Genomic DNA, 21,048 nt, shown 5'->3' on the forward strand with positions numbered 1-21,048 from the left:
GCTACTGATGTTGCCCTTGGTTACCTCTTAGAGGTGGAAGGTAAGCCCCTATGGTTGAAGACACCATGTACTTTGGACATAGGACCTAGAGGTCTTAAGCTAGATTTGATTTGAAAGCCTGCCCCTGAGAACTAGCTTTCATGGAACCAAGAGGCATCATACAAACTTTCAGCTAGGATGCCTGTGAACCCCATCGATGACCAGCTGGCACAATAACTCTAAGGCTGCCACAGTGGCACACATACCTGGGCAGTAACCAACAGCTCTCTAATGGGACTTACGGTCTGCTCATTAAGAGGGAAACCATGCCTGGTGCTGGAAACCTAGCTAACTACCTAGGGCTAGAAGTCATAGATCTTGGAGGAGAACCTACAACCACTCCTTACTGACATAATCCCTAACTACACTCTACTTACCCATATATACTCACATTTAAGTACAGTTCTCATTTCTCAACAAGGAGAATCTCTTTTAAACAAACAGAGAACATTGTAGCAAACTACAATGACCCCAATCAGACCCACTGACAGCACAACTCCCACACCGAGGCTCAGGGATCACTGTCGAAGAAGGAATAGAAAGAACAAGAGCCAGGAGAACAGGGAGTTGGTTGTGAGATGAAGCCTCACCAACATGACTGTCTACAAAAGACCTGAGCAAGGACGGCACTAACACCCACACTAATGTGGAAGCAGGGGAAAGCTTAGGAGGCCTCCACCCTAAGCAAAGAACCACAGGCAACCAAAGGAGTGCTAAGAGGAAGAGACAGCATCTTCCCCGAGGAAGAACACATCAATTGGTAATCCAGTATGAAATGATCAGCCCTGAAAACATACACATACAAGTAACTTATAACTGAGCCCGTTATATTATATACTTAGGAATGAACACACACACACACACACACACACACACACACACACACACAAGTATGTATTAAACAACAATTAAAGAAAAAGTAGTCATGAATTTGAGAAAGAGTAAGAGGTGGGGTACAAGAGAGGATGAGGAAAGGGGGAAAAGATGTAATTATAATCTCAAAAAATAAAGTATACTAAAAATTAATAAATAAAATTTAAAAACAAAAAACAAACCAAATGCCCTCCCTGGACAGAGCCTAGGAAACAGCACCCTAACCTGCCATCCAGGTGACCTATGTGCACACTGGATTTCAGACACCCTACTTCATAGCACAACTGCATCCTATGACACAGTGCTTCTCCACATTACTTGGGGCAGAACCTCCTCAAATGTTTGCTGAGGTAATGACTGCAATAAGCCTGTGACATCTCTGCTCATCTAAGAGGGATCAAAAATACAACTGTCAGGCCTGAGAAACTGATGCAAATTACATACTGGTTCATAAAATTTTATATAGGTATAAACTACAGGGGAATTAGAGTGCTTTCGAAACCTATAGTGGTAAGAGCTTCCCTCACTTCTGAATCCCAAAGCATCACTGAAACATACTGTGGTAAGATCTGCCTGGTTGCCTTAAAGCTCCTGAGAGCGAGGGCGCACTGCAGTGTGGGCATTCAGTAACTGCACCAGCTAGTCCCTAGGTGTAAACAAAGCAGTGTCTCTCTCATGTGGAGAGAAAGCTCTGATGGTAATTGTGGGGCTTTGCAGTAGGAGCACCCGAGGAGAGTTCTACCACCCCCAGCCAAGCCCGGTGCTGTTCTTGCCCATGTACACTGACAGGATATCCACTCCAGAATGGCACTTTACAATGCTTTGGACATGTGGTAAAGAGATCATGGGAGGAAATAGGATAGGGACAAAATGCTGACCAGGCTTTCTGGGAGATGACACTTAAGAAGCCACGACCAGCACAGAAGACAGACATTCAGGAACGAGACTGCTGAGCCCAGCAGAGTCGACCCACACAGTTTCCCACTTGGTCATCAGCACACAGGACTCCCTTTCTGATCTCCTTTCTTCCACTCCTGACTCTCAGCCCATTCTCCAAAGGGCAGTGGGGTGTGCTTCAAACACAATGTGTGTAAGCATTCCATGGTTTCTTCCTGTTCTTCAACTAACCCTGCACTTCCTAGAGCGCCCACCAGTCTGCTCCCAACCCTTCTTCTACTTTCAGCTCCAAGCTCCCTCCATGCCTCCCTAACACACTCAAGGCATAAGCCACTCCCCCTGCCTCATGTCTTCTCAGCCTCAGTGGCCTCAGACTACGGCGGCGCTCAGCTCAGCAGTGGTCTCCTTAGGTGACTCTGAGCCCTGTTACCATGCTCTGCAATCCACACTGTGTGTCCCGACAGCTCTTATCACACTCCAGGTCTCTCTTGAGCTCCTTCTCCCCAGAACACAAGTGGCATGAGGATAGGGAACTGATGACCTGGATGATGCTGGATAAATACCGACTTGTGCAGCTCTTGGGCAGATCAAATGTTTGGGCTTGGATGGGGCAGGAGCTTCCCATTTCAAGACCCAACACAGTGCTTTACAAGGAAGGAGCCCCAGGGACACGCTGGCTTAAGGAGTGGTCTGAATGACAATGGACTCCATGACCCCCAGGCTCTCTTCTGGCTCTGCATCCATGATCACACCAAAGAGAAAAGAAGCAAGGGGCCCAGCAAGCCAGGATACCTAGTGGGGTGTTGAGGCAGATACACTGCAGGTCAAACCAGTAGCTTTCCACATCCTGCATAGAGTCCAAGACATAGAGACGTCTCTCGAAAGGCCGGCTGCTGTGGGCCAGGTTATAATGTGGATCACAGATGGTGGTGTCGACAATGACTGCGTTCTTCTTCAGGAAAACGAAGACCTGCAGGAAGGCCCATCAGATGAGGCACACAAGCATTAGCACCATGAGGCCTGGGGTTGTGTTGACAATCAGGCCCGCCTCACTGGGCTGGAAGGCACTACCTGGTCTTTATCCTGAAACTTCTCTGTGGGTCCAAACTGCAGCAGTCCCATGTAGCACAGCCGCTGCAGGTTCTCTACCACCGAGAAAACGTACCGCCTAGAAGAGAGGGCAGCTGGTCCCCACCACACACTGCACAGAGCTCTGAGGCCAGGAGAAGGGGTGAGCTGCTCCTTTCTCCTGCCTAGTCCCCAGGGCACTGAGGCCCACAGTCACCTTGGGGCTTAATTTGGAAAGTAAATACAACAAGGGAACAAACATAAACACTCCAGTAGCTGCAATTCTTTAGCAGTAAATTTTACTTATTAAAATCAAGTAATAAATGTACCAGCTCCTGTCTTTGGTGAATAAACTACTGAGAATCTTGAAGCTGTGCAGCCTGGCAGGCAAAGCCTTTCTTTTCCCAGGATTGAGTGAGCATGAGACCCCATCTTCTGGGATTTATTCTCACCTCTTATACAGGAGCTGCTGCCGGATGTGCCTGGGGAGGAAGCGGATCAGTGTGTGCTTCTTCAGAGGGTCATTTAGAAAATCCTCCAGGTTGTCCACCTACAGAGGGCATCTGCAGGTTCAGCTCAGCCACAAGGCAAAGAGAAAGCACTTAACACCATGACCTCCCCATCTCCGGCTTGGGTCTCTATATCTCACCTCCAGCTCACCCAGCACACAGCAGAGGGCAACAAATCACACTGGGCCTATAAGGAGGCACACAGCTGCTAAAGCCCTTCCAGGAGGCAAGAGGAGCACTCTCAGCGGGGAAGGATGACTGCTGATCCCCTGAGCTCAGTGATTTTGCCTAAGGGGAAGTTTCTGGAGGTATCCACTCACACACCCACCAAAACTGCATCTGTCAAACATTTCATCTGCCAAAGCAAGAATTGGAACCTCAATGCCCCAAGCAGAAAATATTACTAAATTGTGTCAGTGGAGAGGACACATGAGTATAATCACAGTTCAGTTCACACACACACACACACACACACACACACACACACACACACACACACCCGACTAGAAGAAAACACACCAAAACCATGAGCGGTGAGTGACTCTGCGGGATAGGTCTGAGTCCACTTGCTCCTCCTGGACACTGGCCAGGCTTCTGCAGAGTCTCCAGCACTCATTCATCTTCTGGCCGAGGATAAGCTCCCCGAAGTTCACATTACCACCCATCCACCCAGCTGATTGCCTCATCACGTCTAACCTACGCAGGATAACAAATACTTGAAATGTTTTCCTTTGACTGACCATCTTGCTGCCCACCACTATCCACTCATCCTTCTCCTCATCCATCACTTGGGCAAACTGGATCACGTGAGTCCAGGCTTCCAGCCCTGCTAGCCCCGCCTACGACATGGCCCAGTCACAGGTACCTTGTAGCTCACTTGAACAACTTGGACAAAGATGGAGAGGGGCAGGCAGAGAAGAATGTCACTGACAAGAGCCCAGCCAAAGCCAAAGTCCCTGTGGATTGGGATGGGAGGGACGTAGCGCATCCACGAGATTTCATCCACATATACTAGGAAAAAGTCTAGAGTCACTCCAAGCAGATGGCATGTTCAGGAGAAAGCTGTCTCTCCCTGCCTTCTCCTAGTACAGGCTGTGGCTCTCACTTATTTCTGAGTCCCCTTACACCCCCCCCCCCCCCCCAGATGCAGGCCTGTGGCTCTCACTTATTTCTGAGTCCCCTTATACCCCCACCTCCACCCCCAGATGCAGGCCTGTGGCTCTCACTTATTTCTGTCTCCCCTTACACCCCCCACCTCCACCCCCAGGTACAGGCCGGTGGCTCTCACTTATTTCTGTCTCCCCTTACAAGCCCAGGTACAGGCCGGTGGCTCTCACCTATCTCTGTGGAAAGCTCCATTTCTGACTCCCAGGAGCCGCTTTCTGTGTTGTCTCTGGTTTCAGGGGTGTCCCAGTCATTTCCAGAGGAGGGCTGGGCCCCTGGCCTGCTGGACTCCTGCTTCCCTGTTTTCCTCTCACTGTGGTAAGTAGGCTGCTCCCCGGTGTGGCCAGCAGGATGCCCATAGACCAGGTACCACAGGAACAGGTGCATCACCCGAAGGCGGGGCATCTTGGGAAGGAACCCTATGGAACGCCCGAGTCCAGGAACTATAAGGAGAAAGGTGTGGGCAGTGCTTGAGCAACCCCAGACTGCCTGGTCCAGTTCATCCTACAGCTACCATGGGCTACGCAGGGTCTAGGTGTCAGGGAGGTGACTTGTCTACGACTGTGCAGAACAAAGCTGGCAAAAGAGACTGTGAAGCTGCTCTTTACCTATGACAGGTTTATAATTTTTGAGCGGGGTTATGCCCATTTTCTCATCCGTCTTTTTCACCCGTCCGCTTTCTGACTTTAAGGATGTGTTCGGGTCAGAGTCTCCTGATCCACTTGGGACCTCTGGCTCTTGGCTTTCCTCTTCTGCCTCCTCTTGGGGTGCTGGAGTCTGTGGAACTTTAACCCTGCAGGCCAAACGCGGGGTGCAGAAATGTGTTGGAAGCAAAGACAAGACCTACCTGCCAGGCCTGGGGTCTCAGACTCAACTGATCACAGGTCCAGGCAGATGACACAAGTAAACGGTGTCTAAAACATGGAGGCAATAATGGGGACCTTCCGGGGTACTCACCAGCACTAAGGGAAAGGAGCCCAGTGTGCTAGGTCTCCTGACACTGCACAGATGCCAGCAACCAGGAACATTAAAAAAAGCTCATGGCAAATGGTCAGAAACTGTGACCAGCCATTGAGATTCCACCCCCAGGGTGGCCCTCTGCTGTAGTGGATAGCCATCCCAGCATTGGCCTGGAAGTCCCAACCCCTATTGAGGCTTCGGTAATGGTCACGCCCACAAGGCAGGGCGGAGGAGGAAGCGGAAGACCAAGGATCGGGAAGAGGTCTCTCTCTTGGTTCCCGGACTCTGGACGCTGGAGGTAGACCGAGCAGAGTTCTCCAGAGAACCCGGCCAGACTGCACTTTACCCTTGCCAGACCCTGTAACCTACCCCTTCATTTGTAAGTACCCCACAAAATAAACCTCCCTTTTAACTACGTGGAGTGGCCTTAATAATTTCACCAATACTCTGCCCACCAGGAACCTAGCCACATTAAAACTTGCTCCCGCACTGGTGTGCATTCAGCCACTTAGGATAAGATGAGCGAGACCTTGGGAAGGCAAGTGCAATGACTTAGGCCATGATGAGAATGGGCTTCCTAAACAGAAGCGCCAATGGGAAGTGCTCCAAATGGTTACATTTCGCAGATGGACAAGCATTAGGGCAGGTGGTGTGGCTCTGTGGGAAAGTGTTGGCACCCAGGATCTCAAGCAGGCACACACAAAGCCTTTGGGATGCTGCTCTGCTGGCTGCAGGCTAGAACACAGACCTGGGCAGTTTAACTGTGAGTTCTTCCACTTGCCTGTTTGCTGTGCTTGAGTTGGAGATCCGGAAGCGAACCTGCTCAATGGCACTTCTCACAAGAGGGTCATTCTGGTCCATGGATGGGTGCACGACCAGATCCACCTGTGGGGAGAAGTTGGGGTGGCCCAGAGGGCAGAGCAGGTTTGAACTTTAGGTTCCATAGCAGGATTTCCAACACACCCACAATTCAGAGAGAGGTGAAAGACAGTTTGCTGTTTCACCTGCAGGAATCAGAACTCCTTTGGGGACCATGCCACCAAGTCTTGGACCCTAAGCCATTGGTCCTGCAGTTTCCCTGTCCAGGCTGTCACAGCTCACCAGCTCTTCTGATAGCTGGAGCTGCTCCCCCACCTGCTCCACTGAGATTCCTGGCTGCACATTAGTCGGGAGAGGCAAGTTTGGCATAAGAGCAGTCTCCTGGCTGTGTGTTGCTAGGACCCTGGCCGTGCACCTCTGAACGACTGGCAGAGGATGTAGGGCTGCTTTGTTATTACCTCTCCCTGGGAATCCAGGCAGAATAGTTACAGTGGTTATTGTTTCTTGAGCTATGGGGCTGAAATCCCGGGAGTGAGTAGCAGGTATGTAAGGAGTCAGAACATTAACTTCAGCCCTGGCAGAAGTGGCACAGGTCGGGGATCAAGACAGGCCATGAGCGATGGGACATGATGGACTGGGTATCCCAGGAGTAGCCTGTGCTATCACTGCAGAGTGAAGGGCGGCAGCTGTGTTGGGGCTGGGACAGGCAGCGGCCCCACCCCCATGTGCCCAGCTCAACATACTTGCTGGTAAAAAGAAAACCCCATGCCCACCTCTACACTGCATCCACCTATATACTACTGACTTCTTTGTGGGAGCCAAGTGAGAGCTACCAGTTAGGCAACCTCTCAGAGAAATGGAAAGTACTGAGATGGCAGATCCTATTGGCCCCACTGTCCCAGGCCAGCAGCTAATTCTTCAACAGCCTCAGCTGAAGGCTCCATTTCCATTTCTGTGACTGTGTGACCCTAAATACCGACCTGACATACTCATCCCCTCCCCCAGGCTTTGACTGTCACTAGCCTTCTAGAATAGCACTAAAGAAGTCAATCCTGAGGCCAGATAGTCTCCTCAGGCCCAAACTAGGGGAGGATTTGTTGCCTTCGACAACACCTAGGAAGTCCAACAGAACAGCTTCTGGAAAACCTGCTGAAGTCATGGATGTCCCTGCTGATGGCGCCTCAATATGTCCTTCAGTGAGACAGGCTGCCACATGACTGACTGCCACTTCTCAAGTGGATTCATAACAGGCAGTTGTGGAGGAAGGAGCTAGGTCAAGGGGACTTGATGGCTTTATTTTGAAGTGACTTCAGCAGATACAAAAGACCACGAGTCCTGTCTATATGCAACAGCAAACTATTTCTTAAGTCATTTTTTGGTATTGCTTTCTATAGCTCAAAAAAATAAGATATGTGAAAGCAGAAATGACCTTGCCCACTTATGAGGGAAACAAAGTATCAAAGCAGGGCTCCTTTACAGCCGAGATGGAAAATCCAGTCGGGAATTAAGGAGCTGTGAAGACAGCCCCATTGCTTTCAGTCTCATGTCCAGCTGCGCCATCCCAATTACTCTGACCCTGAAAAATTGATGCTGTAAAATGTGTGCAAAGCTGCTGAGCTACAGTTACTATGGCAACGGCTCCCATCACAGTACCACAGAACAGACACATCCCACAGACTGGCCACCACCCTTCCAATGTCTTTGTGAAGAAGTTCTTGCACTCCTAACACTGTCCTGTTACCTGTAACAGGCTCTCCAGGCTGGGCCAAGGCCCTGCTCTAGTGCCCCAGTGGCTGCTCCCAGCAGCCACAGCAGGTTGGTAGGACCCTTGCCCTCCAGATTAGGAGGTATAACGTGATGCCCCAATCACTAACAGCAAAGGACCAATCCAGATGCAACAATGACAAGGGACACTGGGCCACAAAGTTTCCCATGGTACGAGGCTGGCTCTGTGGGCATCAGGAGAGGCTCAAGAGATTACCTTCTTCTTGATGCCATCTTGAATGACTGTAGTCCGATACAATCTCAAGAGACCCTCCTCAGACAGATTCCGAACCAAGCGGATAATGGACTTCTTACAGCACTTGGTGGAGACACCCTCTTGCTTTTCCTGGTCCATGATCATCTTCTGAATCCTGGGTATCAGATAAGAACACATTCCCATTTCAACACAGAGAGGCATAGAGGAACCACACAGGTCTGTCTGGAACCAGGGAAGCTCTGAAGGAGCTCTTCACACCTACACATGGGGGCCTCTTGGAACATGAAATACCATCTTTCTTGAGGAGACAAATTAGCTGAAGACAGGCCAGTACCCACAGCAACTCCACAGCACTAGACGTCACATGACCTGACAGTAAGCAGGAACAAGGGAAGGGAATCAGTGCTAGGATGGAGACCTGTCTCCACCAGGTCTGTGTGCTCCCTGAACAGAGCTCTGGTCTCCCACTGTCCCGGTCTGGACTCTTTTTCCCTCTCAATCTTCTGATTCACTGTGATATTTCTAGATCACTGACCACAGAAGAGGAAGGCCAACATGGACATCAGGACACCAGACAAACTCCTCAGGGTGCAGAAGGGACCAAGGTGAAGATGTATCTAAGGCGGTCCCTGCCCTCACAGTCAGCCTGAGACAGAGTGAAGAACCCACATCTGTGACTGCAGGGTGAGGCCCCTTCTGCCCAGTGGTTCTCCCACAGAGTGGTGGCCTCAAGGGCTGCAAAGAGCAGTCCTTAAGCTTAGCTCCTCTTCCCTTAACACACAGTCCTTCTGTGCCTCTTCCACACCACTGCTGGCAGGTGTCTCCGTTTCCCTTCCCTTCCCTTCTAACAATTCCCCAGTGTTAGGGTTCGAATAAGCCATGCTGCCTACAACTCATGGGTTCCAAGGCTCAGACCCAGAAGATGGTGATACTGGGAGGTTCTGGAAACTTCTTCGCAAGGTGAGGCCTGGCTGGAGGAAGTAGGCCACTGGAGACAGACCTTGCCCTCTCTCTGCCTCTTGGCTGTCATGAGGTGAAGAAGCTCTCTGGTTACATATTCTTGTCACCACACATGGAGCCAAGAGACCACAGAGAACCCATGAACCAAAATAAATCCTCATTCAAGTTATTCTCTCACAAACCTGTCGGAGCTACACAAAAGTAACTCACTCAGGTAAGGAGAAAAGTCAGCACAGGCTCTGTGACATCTAGCATTTTAATTCTCAAGTTCTATCTTTCCCAGTGACACGAACCAAATCTACATCGTACTGACCACAATGGGACACCATAATATGCACACGGTGAGGCAGCAGCTCCGAGGCCTTTCAGTCCCTTTATGCCTGGTAAAGAGGGGCAGTCACAGAAGACACCAGCACACTCACGTGAACAGGCTCTCAATCAGTCGGAGGTTGGTGACGGCTTCTATGATCAGATTCCTGCGCTTCAGCAGCCGGTATGTTTTGTGAGGCTTGTCCTGGCCTGGGCCATGCCGTCCGGCTTTCTGGGAACCACCGCTCTCCTACATAACAGAAACCCAAGACCAGGGTCAGAAAGGGTAGGACCAGACAGACACCGTACCCGAGGGGCACACTCCCCTTTCAAGGAAGTCAAGGAGAGTCCACCAGGCCTGCACCCTCATTACTGCTCTAGTGTTCCTCAAGAGGAAAGCAGGGCTGAGAGGCACACAGAGGGATGTGCACTTGCGTGCGTGCTGGGATAAGGCTTCTGACCCTACAACCAGGATGGGAAGTGAAATGGAAGGAGGGACAGGAGTCTGTGCTTCTCCCCTCACCCTGACCAAGGGCCCGCTTCCTTCTTCCTCCTTTTCTCTTTAAGGTTTATTTATTATGTGCATGCGCATGTCGGCTGCATATGTACAATGCCCACGGGAGCCAGAAGGGGTAGAATCCCCTGGAGCTAGAATTAAAGGCAGTTGTAAGCTGCCCAGTATAGGTGCTGCTGTGAAATGAACTCAGGACTTTTGGAAGAGCAGCAAGGACTTTTAACTGCTGACTCATCTTTTCACCCACAACTTTCAATTTTTTAAAAGATTTTATCAATTTTTATTTTATGTCTGAGTGTTGGCATTCCTGTATGTCTGTGTACCACATGTATGCAGTACCAAAGGAGGTCAGAAGAGGGCATTAGGTCCCCTGCAACTGGAGCTACAGAAGGTTGTAAGCTGACACAGGAGTACTAGGATTCTAATCTAAGTTCTCTGCCAAGAGCAGCCAGTACTCTTAACCAATGAACCATTTCCCCACCCCTCAGCCCACCTCACTTCCATTCTTAAGGTCTTTCTATCTGTTAGGAGCTTAACAGGCAGCAGGGTCTTTATAGCACACCTGGTAAAGCCTCACTATGAATCCTGAATGGAAAAAGAATACCTGTTGACATCATGTGGTAGGTAGCCACAGGCATATTTGGCTGGATGGCTATGGCTTCGAGTAGTACTTCTGGGAAATGGGGATGTATCCCAGGAAGCTACAAGTTGTTGCTGGGGTGACAGTATGAGAACAGCTGAGCCTGGCTTGCTCCCTTGCCTACCATAGGCGCTCTAGGTCAGGCAGGGTTCTCTCCTACCAGGGAGGGAAGTCTCAAGGACTTCTGAAAGGTCTCAAGAGTGACAGCCGATTATCTGTTGTGTTTCAGAGTAACATTCTGGAAGGAACCATCCCGAGTACTTGGGAGGCTGGAGAAGCAGAGTTGTGCTCTGCCAAAAACCTTCAGAGAGCCGTGGATATAGCATGAAGTAGGTTTTTATCAGAAAAAGCAGTGTTAGGAGAGAGCACAGAACTCTGGCCTGGGAGAAAGGCCTGCTGTATCAGGAGTAGAGGACTTAAAAAGAAGGTCTCAGTAGGCATCTGGCAAACAACAATCACCCAGTGCCTATTAATTCTGCACTAGAACTGTGGTCAAGGCACAGGCTGCTATTCCAGCATAGGAGAGCGGAAGCTGGTAAGGTCCCATCCTGTCCTCTCACAGGCCAGTTTTCCACCCATGGCATTGCCTTTCATCCTCACAGACCAGACCCCACATGTCTCCTCTTGGGTTGTGAAGCCTGAGTAACAGCAACAAGAGCCAACTGGCCACAGACGCAGTCCACACCAGGAACCACATCCTCTACTGTTTCCAAAGCAAGGGCAGAATGAGGCATCATCAGATGACAAGGGGCATATGGCATGATGAAAGGTAACTGAATCATATAATAAGCAGGGGTTTCCTGTAACAACTGTCCTTCGTTTTGTTTTTTATTTTTTGGTTTTTTGAGAGTTTCTTTGTGTAACAGCCTTGGCTGTCATGGAACTCAGAGATCCACCTGTCTCTGCCTTCCAAGTGCTGGGATTAATGGCATTTGCCATCACCACCGCTTATGGAAAAGTATGGGTTTGACTCTATGGTGTCAATGGTACTTGGACAGGTGACATCTAGCCAGAAGGTACTGGTACAAATTTTTTTTTTTTTTTTCTTTTCATTTTATACCAAGTGATACTGGCCTTGTGTTGAAAGCAGGTTCTCAACTTTGGTTGTGGCCATTCTAAGTCACATGACTTATTGCTTTAAGGATGTCTGACAGCATCCTTGAAGCTAAGGGCACGGCTCAGTGGCACAATACCTGCCTAGCATTCAAAAAGCCCTGGGCTCTACCTCCAGCCCCGAACTATAAAGAAAATGTAAATGCAGTGTAACTAAACACAGTGGTACCCGCCTGTAGTCTCAAGTACTCAGGAGGCTGAGGCAGGAGTACTGCTTAAGCGTAGGAGCTGGAGGACAGCTGGGCAACAATGAGGTCCTACCTCAAAATAACAACAACAAAGCATGCTGCCCTCCACCTACTCAAGGCCATCAAGGTATCTCTTCTGAAGTGTGATAATCTAAAAGGTCCAGGCACTACCAACTGTCTTCTAAGAGGCAATACTGGCTAGGTAAATCAACCATACCAACTCTCCCCTCTGAACTGAAGTGAAAAGACCACCTTGTCAGAGGTTATGGGAGTCTGGAGTTCTGGCCCCAGCATGGGGCAGAGGCAGCAAACGACCCTGTGTGACTCCCTGTGGGGCTAGTCATCACTTGGCCCACAGCCTGTGCCTAGCAGGTGACATTCTTATTGCTATCGCCTGCTCCTGTCCCTGGGATTCAAGCCCAGCACCAGAAGACTGGAGTCCACCCGCCCTAAGTCCCTCTGGTCACTACTGACCTTGGGGTTATCGAGGCGGACCTCCTCAATCACAGCAATGTCTCCACTGTGACTCTCCATGTTGTGAGGGTCAAAGGATGCGTTGAGCTCAGAGGAGCTGCTGGTGTTCAGGCCTTCCCTACCACCCGAGCTTCGGCGGGCTCTTCCCTCAGCGCTGCCCATGGAGGCAGCCTTTGGCTTCTTCAGTGGGTGCAGGTTTAGGACTTTCCACCCACCTGTAATGAGAGTAGGCACAGCTGGTCAGGGAAAACAAGGAAAAGGCGTCTCTGCTGGGCAGTCAGGGCAGGCTAGCCCCGAGGACCTCCTCAGGCTCACTCTGCAGTGTTGGGGTGCAAAGCTGAACATGAAATTCACAAGTCTATCAACTGTCCACCTTCCATACATGTTTTAAAACAGGATTAAGCCATTCAAGGTAATGTACACTTGCAATCCCAGCACTCAGGAGGCTGAGGCAGGAAGGGTGAGTTCAAAGTGGGTTACACAGTGAAGTCCAGTCTCAAACAAGGAAACAAAATTCACTAGGTTGTAATAACTCAACTGGGAGGACATTAGACTGAACATGCCTGCCTCCACAGTGGTGTTCTATGAACTCAACCCTGAGTGGTTCTTGAATGGACTGAGGGAAGGAATGAAGCTCGTGGAACTCTACCTCTTTAATAGCAAAACATGCTGTCAAAAGGTGTTACTCAAGGAGACAAGTAACCAGGGCGGGGCACGTAACAGGACTGTCCTCTCCACACCTACAATCATGGTGGGAAAAGGACGCTTCTAGGCCCCACATCAGGAGAGCACTTAGGGGATCTTCACGATGGCTAACTGCTTCCTGATGCCCAGCAGGTGCCTGGCCCATCAAGCAGTCCTTACCCTTAGCTGGAGTGGAGCGATGAGGCTGTGAGGCAGCGTGCCCGGAGGCCCTTGCCTGGCCCCGGGACCCTCGGCCCTTCCGCTTGCCACTGCAGCTGCTCTCCTCCTCACTGTCTGAGTCAGAGAGGAAGGCCTCTTCACCCTCGGGCATGAGGGACTCATCCTGCACCGAGGCTAGGCTCACAGTGGTCAGTAGCTCTCCTCGGGCCTTTTCACGTGCATATTGGCGGCTCAGGTCACTCTCCTCTGCAAATACGCAGGAAATGTACTTGGTGGTCCGCTGCCGGCCTTCATCTTCCATGAACCCCTAGGGTAAGCACATGTGTTAGCGCATTCCAGGGGGTGTTAATGCCTACAGGTGTGCAGGTGGTTCCTGTCTCATAGTGCCTTCCTGTCAGGGCCTACCATGATCTGGACTGTGTCTGTTCTCTGAAGCTAGAAGCCTCTTGGAGACAGGGCCTTGACTTGGTCTTACCATGCACCCTCTGTGCCTGACACTGGACCTGGCTCATAAACAATCAGCAATCAGCTTGTGTTGATTACATAGAACCCAGGGTCCCATACACTGCAAACAGCCACAGCCTTGGAGACCTGTGGTTTGGTTTATGGCTAATCCATGATCATCTTGCCTTCTAAAATGGGGAAGGGGCTTGTCCCATGTCCTGTAGTGGGAGAAAAGTAAAGATCTTCTATTATCCCTTCACATGCAAGGGATGATGCCATGGTCCCAGTTATACTTAGCTTAACTAATAAAACCCTGTCTATGGCAAAATGTCCACAGTAGCTCACCAGAGGGTCTGGATAAGTATCCTCTAAAACCTGTGAGCCAAAGTTTGGTTCCCAGGGTGGTACTATTGGGAAGAGACAGAACCTTTAGGAGGTGGGAGTCTAACAGGAAGTCCCTTGTCACAGGAGAGTGCTCCCAAAGGAGTGTGCCTCCCCCCACCTCCCACCTGACTATTTTCTGTCTTCCTTCTGACTCAGGAGATGACGGTTTATTCTACCAACATGTTCCTGTCATGAAGTGCTTGCTGTCTCATTAAAGGTCCAAAGCAGTAAGAACCACTTGATTTTGGATTAGACTCTCTAGAACAGGCATAACAACCCTCCTCTTTATAGTTAATTGCCCCAGCTACTTCATTACAGTTACAAGAAGCTAACTAATACCAGCCTCAGGAGCTGAGACACAGCTTTGAAATACAAAAGGGGACGTGAGGCCTACAGTTAGCTGCTGTGATGTTTCCAGGTGCCGGCATGTCGTCCCACCAGTGAGAGGACCAGCGGCTCATTAGACACTAGCCAGCTCCAGCTGCAAAGGCAGCTGCTGTATGTCACTCCAGCGCTTCCATTTTAAGAAGCAGAACCAGACAAGTGCTCCGTGAGGGGGAGGCCTAGCATGTCAGCCTCATAGGTACTGCCTCATGGGCAGACAGTTAAGCACTTGCTTCTCTAATGTATAATCCCACCGGCACTGAGATGAGGCACAGTAGGGATGACAGGATGTTACCTTGACAACCTTGAACCTCTGAAGGAGCCGACACAGCATTCTCGCTTCCAGCTTTCCCACGTTCATGGCAACTCGGATCTCAGCTTGGGAAATTCCTTTCGTGCCTCTGCGCTCAACTGTGAACAACACCATACTTGAACCCCACAATTGCACGGCGGTAGCTGTGCACAGCCACTTCCCTGCTCCCTCGCTAGGCACAGAAGTGAACAGCCAGACACAGAAAGCACTTCCTCCTCTCCTCCAAGGAGGGCTCCACCGCTACCAGGCTGAACAGCACTACCTGACCCTGAGATTTTGTGTGTCTGCTCTCTGGTTCCCCATGCGAAAACACTGAAGGGAACAGTGGCTATATTCAAATGGAGGTGGACCTATTAAGGTCTCTAACTTACCTCCATCACTTCCTCCCCCCACTACCACCCTGAGACAGGGTTTCTCCATGTAGTTTTGGTTCCTGTCCTGGATCTCACTCTGTGGACGAGGCTGACCTCGAACTCACAGAGATCCACCTGCCTCCCGAGTGCTGGGATTAAAGGTATGTGCCACCACTGCGTGGCCATCCACTTATTTATTTATTTATTTATTTATTGGATGCTTTCTGAAAGGGTCAGTTTCATTTATGTGAGTAAGTTCATTTATAAGGGAAAGCTAATTTCCTGCTGCACCTTAAAAGTGATCCAAGACAGGCACCAAAATTACACGGGAAAACTCTGTCTTGAAAAGCAGAAACAAACAAAAAAGCATCAAAATAACTTTAAAATTTTTTTATTTACTTTTTTTTTTTTTTTTGGGCTACCCTTGAACATCCTGTCTTGGCTCCCAGGTACATGTGTGCCTATGTCTAGGTCCCGAAAACTTTCTCCGAATGTGCATTGTCTATGCTCCTGTGGACAGCAACAATTGTTCCTTTGCTCACAGCCAGGCCAGCAAGAAGTGGGGAGCAAATGATGGCAGTCCCCCACAGCAGAGGACCAGAAGTTGCTGCCTGTTTCTGGCACCGTAGTCTGCAGGTTCTACCCTGCAGCTCATGCCTGCTACTCAACATCGGCATGTTTCAAACCTGCTGCCTTTCACAGGCCCTCCCTTTCTAAATGCTCTGGGATTGAACCCTGCAGGAGAACCTGGTTGGAGGCTGCTACCCAAACTGGAGGCAGATGACGGCAAAGCTCTTTGTTCAGAAAACACTGCCCTTTCTTTTTTATGTGTCCACACACTTGAGGCTGCCAGGCCAAAATCAATCAGGATGTAGCCTTTCTGCATCGGCCATACACAAAGATGACCAAAATGAGAGGAGATGGCTGAGACAGCCCTCTACTCAACAGTGGGGACAAGAGGTCTATAGTCAGCGTTTCCAAACTGTGATGAGGAAGCCATCTGAGCTACCATGAGAACTGCCAATCAACTAGCCTGCATAGAGCCTCAGAGAGATCAGGCAGCATGACCATGGTGGAGGCTAAGATGGAACCACTTCAGAAGGCAATTGTGGCTCCAGAACCTGAGGAACAGAACTGCACAGAGGTTGAGCTCTGTCACCTCCAGGAGAACCGCTGTGCTCACTTCCTCCCTGGAGCAGCACCAGGGTAGAGTCCTCCACTTTGCAGATAGTTCTTGTTCTCCATTGGGCTGTTCTAGAAGCAGCATGTGGTGCCCCACCACATGTCTGCTAACCCTCTGCTTTTCTAACTTCTGCAGCAGCACAGCCCCACCCCACCCCAGAAACAGCAAATACCAGCGCCTAACCTGAACTCATCAGCCCCTAGAGCTACAAGTAATAAAGACTCTTGTCTTTAAAAATTGCCTGCTCTTGAGTGCTTTGTTATAGTATCAGAAAACAGACTAAGACAGCAGCTACGAGGCTTCCTGAGTGTTTCTGTGGGGGGCACTGTTGTAGGTAATTTACTCCTCTATCTTTTACCTGAGAATGTGCTCACGTGGGTTTTATCCCAACGTGATGGTTAACTTTAAGTGGATTTAATGGTCAAACGCTATTCTTGGAATGGGTCCATGAGGGTATTTATTTCTGGAGGAAAGCAGCCTATGAATAGTTAAAGGGTGACATGGGGGAAGATATGCCCAAATATGAGTGACATCATATCATCAACTAGGAGCCCAGTGAGAACAGAACAAAACAGAAGGCAGAGGCAATGACGACCCATTTCTCTCTCCACTTCCTTCCTGCCTGAGTCAGGAGCAGCCTCTCCTCTTGCTCTGGATCATGAAAATCTATCTCTAGTGGTTCCCCTGGGTCTTCCATTTGTGCCAGCTATGGTAGGCCTCAATGTCCACGTCACATAAAACAATCCACTAATAAATCCCTCATAGACACGGTTACCTTCGGTCTATTGGTGCATCTTTAGAGAACACTGTTGTCCTAACACACCCCATTTCACAGACAGGAGAAACAAGGCTCAAAGGCCTAATTAAAGCCATGTATCAAGGAAGCAGTGAGGCTCTACCCTGAACCTGATCCAAAGCCGAAGCTTGGAGAAAAGCCTTTAGCCTCCTAGGCTTTATGTACTGGAGCCCATTTCCCACCTGGGGAGCACATTTCCTACTCCAGTGCTCACACAAAGGCAAGTGTTGTGTGAACAGGACTCACTGAGCTCGTAGGTCTGTGTGAGCATGTCCCGCTCAAAAACGATGTCCACAGGAGGCACACCCTTAGAGATGACCTCCTCATCGTCATCATCGTCATGGTCGTCCTCCATCTTCCGCTTGAACTCCTTCAGTAGCTTAAGACACCGAACCATGACATCAGTCCCTAGGAAGAGGGTACACATGAGCAGACAGCAGGCATAGGGCCTCATGGGAGAGCAGTAGATGACATCCTGAAAGGTCATAGATGACCTGGTATCACAGCACGTTTCTTCCCTATGTGGTGTGTTTGCAAAGTCTAAAACTACTAATCTTGGGGCTGGAGATATGGCTTGGTGGTTAAGAACACTTGCTCTTACAGAGGACCTGGGCTCGGTTTCTGACATCAAAAGCTCTTAACTGCCTGGATCTAGCTCCAGCTGCAGGGCATCCAATGATCTTCTAGTCTCCAGGGAATCTACACACTTGTGGCACATGCCCACACATACACATGATTAAAGTGAAAATTAATATAAACAAAATATAAATTTAGAGAAAAAACAAACAAACAAAAATACCTGCTACCCTTAGGGACAAGACTATTGTGCCTTGTTAACTTTACAGCAGGAAGAAATATGTGTAAAAGGAGCAGAGAGGCAGCCTCCCTGGAGGACATGGCCTATCCCTTTCAACAGTATTCCAGGACCCACATTTGGGATTTGCTAAAGAAATGAAGAACAATTTTTCTTTAAATTCAACAAGAAGCCCTTCTGGGCCTCTGAGGGTGGGAACTTAGTTTACAAAAATAACTCAAAAAGAGGCCAAGGCAAACAGGACTAACAGGCCTGAGCTAGCACCCTTTATGATATTAGCCCCAGTGATAAGTACAGACAAGGTGGGGCCCCGCTGCAACACAAGCCATGCTCTAGGCTCTGAGGGAAATCTGCATCTACATTCAAATAACCTACTGCAACCTAGCATATCAGGAGATACCCCACACTTATGCCCAACAAAAAGGACAACAAAGAAGGCAAACAATGAAGATGTCTGGTACAGACATGTGCTAACGCCCTCATCCCAATGACTCCAGAAGTCATTGTATGTATACGGGAACTGAAGCATGGAAGGGTTGGGTCACCAGCCTAAGCTCCCTTGCCAATGACAGGAGCAAGCTACTCTGTCAGATTTCTTCAAGTAAAAGGAAAGAGAGTCAAGGGTGAGCAGGGCAAATGCCATGTAAGTTCAGAATGACACCCACCCTAGTGAATGAACTCTGGGAAATTTATCAATAAGCCCTAGCACAACTGGAGGAGGTGACAGGCTTAGGTGACTGCAAAGAGGCCTGACCCGAATCGGGAAGCCAGAGGGTGGTGGGAGATAACACCCTGATTGGTAGGAAGCCTCCTCTGCCAGCTGTACTCTTGGACTCTTTAAGTGATATGTTCCGTGCCTCAGTTTCCTCAGCTGTAACACTGAGACAAGAATAGCATCAGGGGAGCCAGATGGCGCAGTGGACAGAGGTGCTTGTATGCAGAAGGCCTAATGATTTGAGCTCGAGCCACAGATTTCCTGTCCAAGTGGTAAAACATGCCTAAGGTGACAGAACATGGGAGGCTGTGGGAAGACAGAAGTCCAGGGCCATTCTGGGCTTCAGTAGCAAGGCTTTTTCTCAAAGAAAAAAAACAGTCTTTCTAACAGATGCCTGCTCAGGAGACACTCACTACTGCTTCTCTCCTTACTATCACCCTTGAAGGACACAGCTGCTGAGGGTCAAACATCACACCCAGCTGGATTGTTGGGACCTTAATTTCAATCAGATTCCACAAACATTTATTCTGTACTGCATCCAGAACAGACACAAACCAGACAGGTTTCCTCCACTGTAAAAAGAGACACAAAGAGTCTGGGCAAGGCAGCTGGAGGACACTGGGCTTGCCGCAACACAGCCCAGGTTGACAATCTGGTTCTGCCTACCACAGGGAAGCCTTTTTCTCTTTGAGCCTCGAGTTTCTCAGCCATCAAGCAGAGCTAATTCTAAACGCATCTTGAATGGACTGAGCACTTTGTGGGGGAGGCTGGAAGATGAGTTAGGAGGTAGGGTAGAGCAGATGTCTATCCACTTCACAGGACAATGAAGGATGAATGGGGTAGTCTGATCTGGCCGTGGAGGACAGGCATTGAGGCAGTGAGGTAAAGAAGGGGAAGAAATGAAGACAGCACTCAACAGCAAGGCAGGCTGTAGAAGGGATGTCTGTATGCCAGGCAAGTGACGTTGTGTTTATTTTGTAAGCAAGATGTTTGGGGCTGTGGCGAATGTGGCCAGTGGCTTGATGGGAGGCCTGCAGGGAGTAGGGTCTACAGACGCTGGGGCCCAGGCCACACACTTCCCTTTCCTCACAAATCCTGCTCACTCTCTCAACAGTGATGGCATAAGGGACTGAGGGACCAATCACTGCAGACTCTGTCACGAGTTCTTTGCTCAAATCCCTGCACCAGCACCACCCCTCCTGATGACCTGAGCAGTAAGCCACACTCCCCATTTTCTTGGCAATGCAATGAAGAAAAAGAATAAAGAGATTAGGAATATTAGAAAAAAAGTAACTCAGAACAGTGCCTAGCATACATCTGGATGCTCCTTCCCCTGCAAGGCTGACCCCCAATGAGACAATAGTAGTACTGTCTTGTCTGGTTTCCTCTTTTAAAAGGCCAGAACAAGCCCAAGGACAGGCTCTTCTTACTGCCCAAAGAAACAAGAGTACTAGTAACAACACACATGGGAGCTTAACAAAGGTTTAGGAACTATCACTGCTGTTAGGTTAGAATTTCAGAGTCATCATCAAATACCCAGTGCAAATATCACCTCCCCAGTACTTGGTCTGAGTTGGCACAGGGTACAGTGAGGCCCCCTCAGTCCTAAGGTATAGAGGAGCGTTGGGAAAGGCTGCTGGAGCTGCAGTGCTGAAAACAGCACCAGGAAGCCCTGAGGACCTGAGCCTGGCACTGCTCAGGAAGCTAACATGATTCAGTTGAGGCATGTTCCAGCCATGTTCACAGTCCCTACCTGCCCAAGTTACCATCCTTCCGCACAGGGCCAGCCATTGGTCCAAACAGTGCTGTCTGTCACCATCATTGTTGACACCAGCCCCCACATTCCTGCTGAGCCCTAGATAGCTGCCACCTCTCGAAAAGGGACAAGGCCGTTCCAAGAGGCACCGCCCTGGCCCCTATGTAAGTGACTCAAGTCTAGGTGTTTATACCCTGGGAAAGGTCAGCTCTCACCCAAGTTTTCCCTTTAATAGTTTCTGCCATATTAAAATGCCCCTGCTTTTTTTATACATTAATTATTGACAGTGTTACTTTTAATTCTTATAGCTGGTGTCCTTTAATCACTTTTAAATAAAAACTGCTTACATTTGAACTGTTTTCATCATCCTCAAAATATATCACTAGAGTTCTAGCTTTTAAAATACGTGACAGCTCTGACTCTTTGTTTTCATGTTTATGTTTACCTTTATCCTGTTTTCCTGGTCTTTATTCTTTTCCATTCTTCTTGGCTCTGACTCTTTAGACCTGTATATTTATTTTTATTGCATTTTTG

At 49.4% G+C, this 21,048-nt stretch overlaps 1 protein-coding gene across 1 annotated transcript in view; it reads right to left on the minus strand.

Moving 5' to 3' along the window:
• Window positions 1-21,048, minus strand: part of Gtf3c1 (general transcription factor IIIC subunit 1) — a 67,817-nt gene that overhangs the window by 24,395 nt on the left and 22,374 nt on the right. Inside the window, exons 7-19 of the mRNA XM_036191732.1 lie at window positions 17,476-17,637; window positions 14,880-14,995; window positions 13,373-13,679; window positions 12,509-12,723; window positions 9,693-9,829; window positions 8,311-8,464; window positions 6,292-6,395; window positions 5,159-5,343; window positions 4,724-4,993; window positions 4,252-4,397; window positions 3,330-3,427; window positions 2,881-2,977; window positions 2,602-2,779 (exon numbers count right to left, since the gene is read on the minus strand). Coding sequence (XP_036047625.1) covers window positions 2,602-2,779; window positions 2,881-2,977; window positions 3,330-3,427; window positions 4,252-4,397; window positions 4,724-4,993; window positions 5,159-5,343; window positions 6,292-6,395; window positions 8,311-8,464; window positions 9,693-9,829; window positions 12,509-12,723; window positions 13,373-13,679; window positions 14,880-14,995; window positions 17,476-17,637 — 2,169 coding nt within the window. The remainder of the gene's footprint in view (window positions 1-2,601; window positions 2,780-2,880; window positions 2,978-3,329; window positions 3,428-4,251; window positions 4,398-4,723; window positions 4,994-5,158; window positions 5,344-6,291; window positions 6,396-8,310; window positions 8,465-9,692; window positions 9,830-12,508; window positions 12,724-13,372; window positions 13,680-14,879; window positions 14,996-17,475; window positions 17,638-21,048) is intronic.

This window comes from Onychomys torridus, chromosome 1 (genome assembly GCF_903995425.1).
Source record: "Onychomys torridus chromosome 1, mOncTor1.1, whole genome shotgun sequence".
NCBI lineage: Eukaryota > Metazoa > Chordata > Mammalia > Rodentia > Cricetidae > Onychomys > Onychomys torridus.